The sequence below is a fragment of the Garra rufa genome, chromosome 20 (assembly GCF_049309525.1).
Source record: "Garra rufa chromosome 20, GarRuf1.0, whole genome shotgun sequence".
Lineage (NCBI taxonomy): Eukaryota > Metazoa > Chordata > Actinopteri > Cypriniformes > Cyprinidae > Garra > Garra rufa.
In genome coordinates, this window is record NC_133380.1 from 19769696 (window position 1) to 19777523 (window position 7828).

Consider the following 7828-nt stretch of genomic DNA (forward strand, 5'->3'; position numbering starts at 1 on the left):
TTTATAAGTAGCAGTCAATCGTGACAACTGCAATTGTAACTTACTTTTCGGATTAATAGCGCTGTCCTACAGAAAACAACAAAACCACTGAGAAAAGCTGATGAGAAAAACGACTGCAATTTGCACTAAGCACAACATCAAAAGAGTGACGCGGGGCACGAAGTGTGTCCGTGGGCAAAGAAAGTCTCTAGCACTTCCCATGTCCACCCTTCTCCTTATCAGCTCTCTCATTAGAGATGACACCATGTATATGCGCGCGACAGGCAGCCTGCGGTGCTTGCCGAGAGTCCGCGGCATGAGGGATGAGAGAGGTGCTGGGAAACTCTCTAATTGGGATCCATCAAAGCCAGATATTCTGGCCTCCTCTCTCGCACCCGCACTCTACATCACTCTTCCTTTTACAAGCTCCAGTGATCTCTATCAACTCATATGACGTGTAACGGCCAGAAAATCAAGCCAGCTGGGAGACAGTACGGTTTAGTATGTGAACAGTTTTGGAAGACCCTCTAAAATCGACATTGCAATATAAGTGTGAGGCCAAAACGTGTCTGGAAAATGCATAAATGTAAATGAAAAGGTGGTCAGGTAGCTTGAATATTGCATTCGCATCAGATTTTTCGAGAAATGTTGATTTTGCGTTTGTGTGCGCTTCCCACCTGTATCTCCAGCTGTTGAACGACCTGCATCTGGACCCTGCACTGGGCCGTACTGCGATCATCCAGGGCGTGTTCACTGTTCAGGTGCCTGAGAGAGAAAGAGAAATGCAAACATGTGATGACATATCCTGATACACAGTCTACTAGATCAATCCGCGACCCAAACTAAACTCCCAGAGGGAGATTTGTAAGCATATTTGGACCATCTGCCACAAACCGTGCCGCTGACCTGCCTGATACATTGCACACACACACACACACACACACACACACACACACACACTGTACGGCTGTGTCTCAGCCTTTTGGGATTGTCTCACAGTTTGTGCCGCGTATGCTAACGTGTTAACACTACAAGCCCGGGCGTCATGTCCTGAAAACACACACACACACTTATAACCAAATGCAGAGGTCACTGAGGAATCAGAGATCTAGTTGTGGCGTCAAACCATGATTTGACATAAATAGCCACATCAAAATACAGCAGAGATAACTGTTTATTTTTCCATTTTTTCTCTCGGGATCTCAACGGCTCTCTCAGAGGAAACCCCTAACAATAGTGGATTTCCACTCGAAAACACACTTTTCACTAGGCGTATGAACTCAATTTCCTCTCGCAAGAAAATAAAAACAATATTAGGACATGAAAGATGTGGAAAGAGAGGTTTTCCGCTGAGGATTGTGTCATGTGAGTAAATGTGACCATGCTGAATGCTAAAAAAAAAAAAAAAAAAACTGTTTTATTCATTACTAACACTTATCAGAAGAGATGAAAATTACTGTCTCTTTATATGTGACCCCGGAGCACAAAACCAGTCATAAGGGTCAATTTTTCAAAATTGAGATGTATAAATAAGCTTTCCATTGATGTATGGTTTGTAAGGACAGGACAATATTTGGAAAAAAAATCAAAGATTTGCAATAAAAACTAAACATTGAGAAAATCGCCTTTAAAGTTGTTCAAAGGAAGTTAAAAATCAAAAATTCATGGAACATGATCTTTACTTAATTTACTGACCCTAAACTTTGAATGGCAGTGTATATTGTTACAAAAGAGTAATATATTAAATAAATGCTGTTCATTTTAACATTTTATTCATCAAAAAATCCTAAAGAATCCTAAAAGTATCACAGGTTAAAAATAAAATAAAAAAATAGCTTTGCATCACAGGAAAAAATTCTATTTTAAAGTAGAAAAACCAGTATTTTAAATTGCAATAATATTTCACAATATTACTGTTTGTTTTCTGTATTTTTAATCAAATAAATGCCCTTATGAGCAGAAAAGCTTTCCATGTATGTATGTGTTGTTAGGATAGGATTTGCAAAAAAAAAGTCTAAATATTGAGAAAATCGCCTTTAAAGTTGGTAAAATGAAGTTCTTAGCAATGCATATTACTAATCAAAAATTAAGTTTTGATATATTTAAAGTAGGAAATTGACAAAATATCTTCACAGAACATGATCTTTACTTAAAATTTACTGACCCCAAACTTTGACCGGCAGTGTATATTGTTACAAAAGAGTAATATATTAAATAATTTTATTCAAAGAATCCTGAAAAAAAGTATCAAAGCATAATATCAAAGTATATTCAAATAGAAAACCAGTATTTCAAATTGCAATAATATTTCACAATATTACTGTTTGTTTTTTGTATTTTTAATCAAATAAGTAAGGGATAATCAACGGTTTGCCGTGCGTTAAAGGATTTTAAATGCACGACGTGGAGGCTAATAACCGCCCGACGCGAAGCGGAGGGTGGTTGCCTCCGCGAAGTGCATTTTAAATCCTTTAACGCACGGCAAGCCGTTGATTATCCCGCTTATTCCATGGTTATAGACAAATTAAAACTAGGATTGATATTTGCAGTGCAAAATTTGACTGAATGGATAAAAAAAGACGGTTATTTTCGTCAGTTATGACACGCAGCTCTAGCATTCTGCCCGCTTCAAATCAGACTCGGAGATTAAATAGTCCGGTAAGATCACATTTATTTGAATGAAAAATAGCATTTGTTTGTTTCAGTAGATTATCGATCGACCAAGAGAGAGTGTAAAGGCAAGAGAGATGACAGTTGTGTGTGTGCGTAACGTTACCTGCCTGCTTGATGTGCGTCTCTCTCTACAAACAACGATTCATTCAAAAACAGCAGCTTTACCACCCCGTTGCTGAGGAATATAATGTAGCGATCTAGTATCTAGGATATTTTAATAAGGATCGCAGGCAAACGCTGACAAGAAGTTTATGTATGTGTATGTATGTATGCGCAGCACAATGCGATCTCCTCTCTCTCTCTCTCTCTCTCTCTCTCTCTCTCTCTCTCTCTCTCTCTCTCTCTCTCTCTCTCTGTGCTTTTGCATGCATCAATTAAAGCAGCGCATTAATATAGAACGGTGATTAAACTGACTTGGAACTACCTGTGCATTAAACGGTTTTACTGCACACCTGCCAGCCAATCAGAATCCAGTATCCAGACATTCCATGGAATAAATGCCTTTATGAGCAGAAAAGCCTTCTTTAAAAACTATGTTTTATTTATTTATTGGCACTCATCGAAAGAGATGAAAATAACTGTAGACATGAATGTCTCTCTATATGTGACCCTGGACCACAAAACCAGTCATAATGGTCAATTTTTTGAAATTGAGATGTATACATCACCTGAAAGCTGAATAAATAAGCTTTCCATTGATGTATGGTTTGTTAGGATAGGACAAAATTAGAAAATATTAGAAAAAAAGTTGTTCAAATTAAGTTCTTAGCAATGCATATTACTAATCAAAAATTACATTTTGATAGGTTTACAGTAGGAATTTTACAAAAAAGCTTAATGTAACATGATCTTTACTTAATTTCCTAATGATTTTTGACATAAAAGAAAAATCAATAATTTTGACCCATACAATGTATTTTTGGCTATTGCTACAAATATACCCCAGCGACTTAAGACTGGTTTTGTGGTCCAGGGTCACATATTAGGTCTGAACAAGTGTCCTAATGTCTGTTATTCAGTTGAAAATGCAGCTGGAGTGGGATATTATTTTGGAAACGGTTTTGTTTTTTGTCAGAAAGTGCCGCAGGCCATGAACTCTGAGTGGGAGTTGAAAAAGAGGGGAAAAAAAACACCTGGATATGACTTCATTTGTTTTACTCATCAAGCGCTGCTTCAGATGGGTGAGCTCTGCCTGGAGTTATTCAAGTCATGTTTTCTTTATGAAGCAATCCAAAACAAAACAAAAGCTGATGATGCAGGGCTGAGAACCGAATGAGGAAGTAAAATCGAATGAAAAGTAAGAACTTAATAGGACGGTGTCAGATGGGACATAAAGATGGACTCTAGGGTCTTTTAACTTTCCCACGCTTGAAATCACACAAATGCATAAACACAGTTCTATAATCCGTTTAACATCCCTATATCCAAACAACGATGTCATGAAGCATTTGAGCGATGATGTCATTCATCTCTCCAGGTGTGGAAGTAGACCCTCCCAACTTTTCACAACACACCTGGTGGGGTTTAATGACTCTGAGGGCAGGGGTCACATTATAGCGCATTATTAGAAGATATGAGTAGGATAAACATTTCTGGAATCATAATGAAGCAAAATCTTTCTGAGGATTACAGGATTTTGTTTTAGACTAAACATACCTAATCTAAGGGATGCAAAAGTTTGAGATCAGTAAGATTTTTTTATGTTTTCAAAGACAGTTTTTATGAGCTTCAATTTATTTGATTAAAAATACAGAAAAATAGTACAATATTATTGCAATTAAGAATAACAGTTTACTGTTTTAATATACTTTAAAATAGAATTTATTTCTGTGATGCAAGCTGAATTTTCATTAGGCATTACTCCAGTCTTCAGTGTCACATGATCCTTTAGAAATCATTTTTTAAAATGCTGACTTGTTGTCAAATGTTAGAAACTTTTGGATTTCTTTGGAACCTGAATTTTTTTTTTTCAGGATTATTTAATTAATAAAAAAAAGTTTAAAAAAATACAGCATTTATTCAAAATAGAAATCTTTTCTAAGAATATAAGTCTTTACTATCACTTTTTATCAATTGAACACATCCTTGCTGAATAAAGGTATTAATTTCAAAGAAAGAAAAAAATTACTCCCCAAACTTTGAACGGCAGTGTATATTGTTACAAAATATTCATATTTTAAATAAATGCTGTTCTTTTTAACATTTTATTCAAAGAATACCTTAAAAAAAATCACAGGTTTAAAAAAAAATTCAGCTTTGCATCACAGGAATAAATTCTATTTTAAAGTAAATTAAACTAGAAAACAACTATTTTAAATTGCAATAATATTTCACAATATTGCTGTTTTTACTGTATTTTAGTCAAATAAACACAGCTAGGATGAGCAGAAAAGATAAATATTTTCTAACAATATAAGCCTTTACTATTACATTTTTAATAAAATTAACCCATTTAAATTTATAAAAATAAATAAATAAAAAAATAAAAATATTAATTCCTTTCAAACAAAGAAAGGAAGGAATTTTATTGACCCCAAACTTTGAACAGCAGTGTATATTGTTAGAAAAGATTAATATTTTGAATAAATGCTGTTCTTTTTAATGTTTTATTTATCAAAGAATACCGAAAAAAGTATCAAAGGTTCCTACAAAACATCAGCTTTGCATCACAGGAATAAATTCTATTTTAAAAGTACATTAAACTAGAAAACAGCTATTTTAAATTGCAATAATATTTCACAATATTGCTGTTTTTACTGTATTTTAGTCAAATAAACACAGCTTTGATGAGCAGAAAAGATCAATATTTTCTAACAATATAAGCCTTTACTATTACTTTTTCATAAATTTAACACATCCTTGCTGAATAAATATATAAATTTCTTTCAAAAAAAAAAAAAAAAAAAAAATGAAAAATGTACTGACCCCAAACTTTGAATGATAGTGTATATTGTTTACTATTTGACTATTTCTATTTTCTATATTATCTATTTTTTGTTCTTTTAACATTTTATTCTTTTAAGAATCCTGAAAACAGTATCACAGTTCCAAAGTAAAAAAAAAAAAAAATCAGCTTTTCTGAAAACCTCTAACAATATAAGCCTTTACTATTACATTTTAAATTAAATTAACACATTTAAATTTATAAAAATAAACAAATTTAAAAAATAAAAATATTAATTCCTTTCAAACAAAGAAAGGAAGGAATGTTACTGACCCCAAACTTTGAACAGCAGTGTATATTGTTAGAAAAGATTAATATTTTAAACAAATGCTGTTCTTTTTAATGTTTTATTCATCAAAGAATACCGAAAAAAGTATCAAAGGTCCCTACAAAAATTCAGCTTTGCATGACAGGAATAAATTCTATTGTAAAGTATATTAAAATTGAAAACAACTATTTTAAATTGCAATAATATTTCAGAATATTACTGCCTTTTCTGTATTTTTAATCAAATAAATGCAGCCTTGATAAGCAGAAAAGACATTTTCTTACTGATCACGAACATTTCAATGGCAGTGTATTTATTTTTGATACCATACATTATAATGTTGTGAACATGGCTATTTCACCTTTAGCTTTTTGCTAAGTTTTAATATCAGCCAATTATCAGTTATTGGCCACAACCTAAAAATAATTATCAGCTTTTCGTATCAGCTGGAATTTCAATATTGGTGCAGTCTCATCTGACACCTTTATTTGTGCGGGAATTCCTACATTTTTTAGCACTCCCCTCATCGATGTGGGCGGCGCACTGTGTTTAGAGCGGCAAACGGAAGTGTGTTTGAGAGGCAGAATCTTAACCTTCGCTATACACGCTCATCCTCACGATCCCGGCCTGCTTTATCTCGGCGACACCCGGCGCATGACACGAGCGTTTTGAAGGAAAAGAGGGGTGCGCATTTGCTCTCTCAAGAGAAATTAAACAAAAACAATGATGTCACCCACTCGACTAATCCAGGCGCAGATAGACATTTTTCCCCCGCAAGCACATGATGATAATAACAAAAACATGATCTCATCTTACTCTCCCCTCTGCCCCTCTACACCCCCCATCTCTCTCTTTCTCCCTCTCTCTTTCTGAATAAAGGAACAGACCACAAGTTTTATGGCTCATAATAAACAGTAGCAGCGTTTTTCCGAGAGACCCGACAATGAGGCAGTGTTTACTCCCTGCACCCCGACAGGGATTTGAGGAGCATTTACAACGGTCACAGAAAAAAAAGTCACAAGCCGGCCCCAACAAAGGGCCTGAGTATTTTAACACATGTCGCCCTGGCATGCCAGAGAAAACTGAACATCATTAAAGAGCTCAGGATGAGAGTGTGTGAAATAGAACCAGAGAGAGAGAGACAGGATGAAGATTAAGAGTGAATGAGTGTTTTATCATTCTCACACTACTCTAGCTACAGAGAAAGAAAAAACAAGAGACTGAGATTTCATCTGGGGATAAAGAGTGGTCATATTATGTCCAGATGAAACTGACAAGCATTTCTTGCAGTGATTTCTGTGAAAATGATTTAAAAAGATATATAAAATGGTCGCTGAGAGTACTACAGTTTTAGCTGTTCACACGGGGCTTTTTGTATGTATTAAATTGCACTGCTTTTTTAAAATAGTTTTTTATGTAAACATTTGCTAGATAGACGTTTTGACCATGACACCATGTCTTGCTACTTTTTCTGTCTCTCATGCATGAGTACCAAGACACAAGACACAAAGTGTTGGCCAATGGCGGACACGCAGGTCAGTTCATCAAGGTTCATTTTAAAACAATGGACCTTTTTCACATTTCCAGGTTTCTCAGCAGCAAAAGTTGTCATAGTTGGGTAAACTTCTATAGCAGTGAATGGGAGACTATCACAAAGGGTCCATGGACCAATCAGAAGAAGCGGGGACGAAGAAACCATCACTAGTGTGTTTGATATATGATAATATAATATAATATAATATAATATAATATAATATAATATAATATAATATAATATAATATAATATAATATAATATAATATAATATAATATAATATAATATAATATAATATAATATAATATGTGACCCTGGACCACAAAACCAGTCTTAAGTCGCTGGGGTATATTTGTAGCAATAGCCAAAAATACATTGTATGGGTCAAAATTATAGATTTTTCTTTTATGCCAAAAATCATTAGGAAATT

At 34.3% G+C, this 7828-nt stretch overlaps 1 protein-coding gene across 1 annotated transcript in view; it reads right to left on the minus strand.

The window, feature by feature from the left end:
- Positions 1–7828, minus strand: part of foxp4 (forkhead box P4) — a 133904-nt gene that overhangs the window by 56022 nt on the left and 70054 nt on the right. Inside the window, exons 6-7 of the mRNA XM_073825502.1 lie at positions 945–1029; positions 657–744 (exon numbers count right to left, since the gene is read on the minus strand). Coding sequence (XP_073681603.1) covers positions 657–744; positions 945–1029 — 173 coding nt within the window. The remainder of the gene's footprint in view (positions 1–656; positions 745–944; positions 1030–7828) is intronic.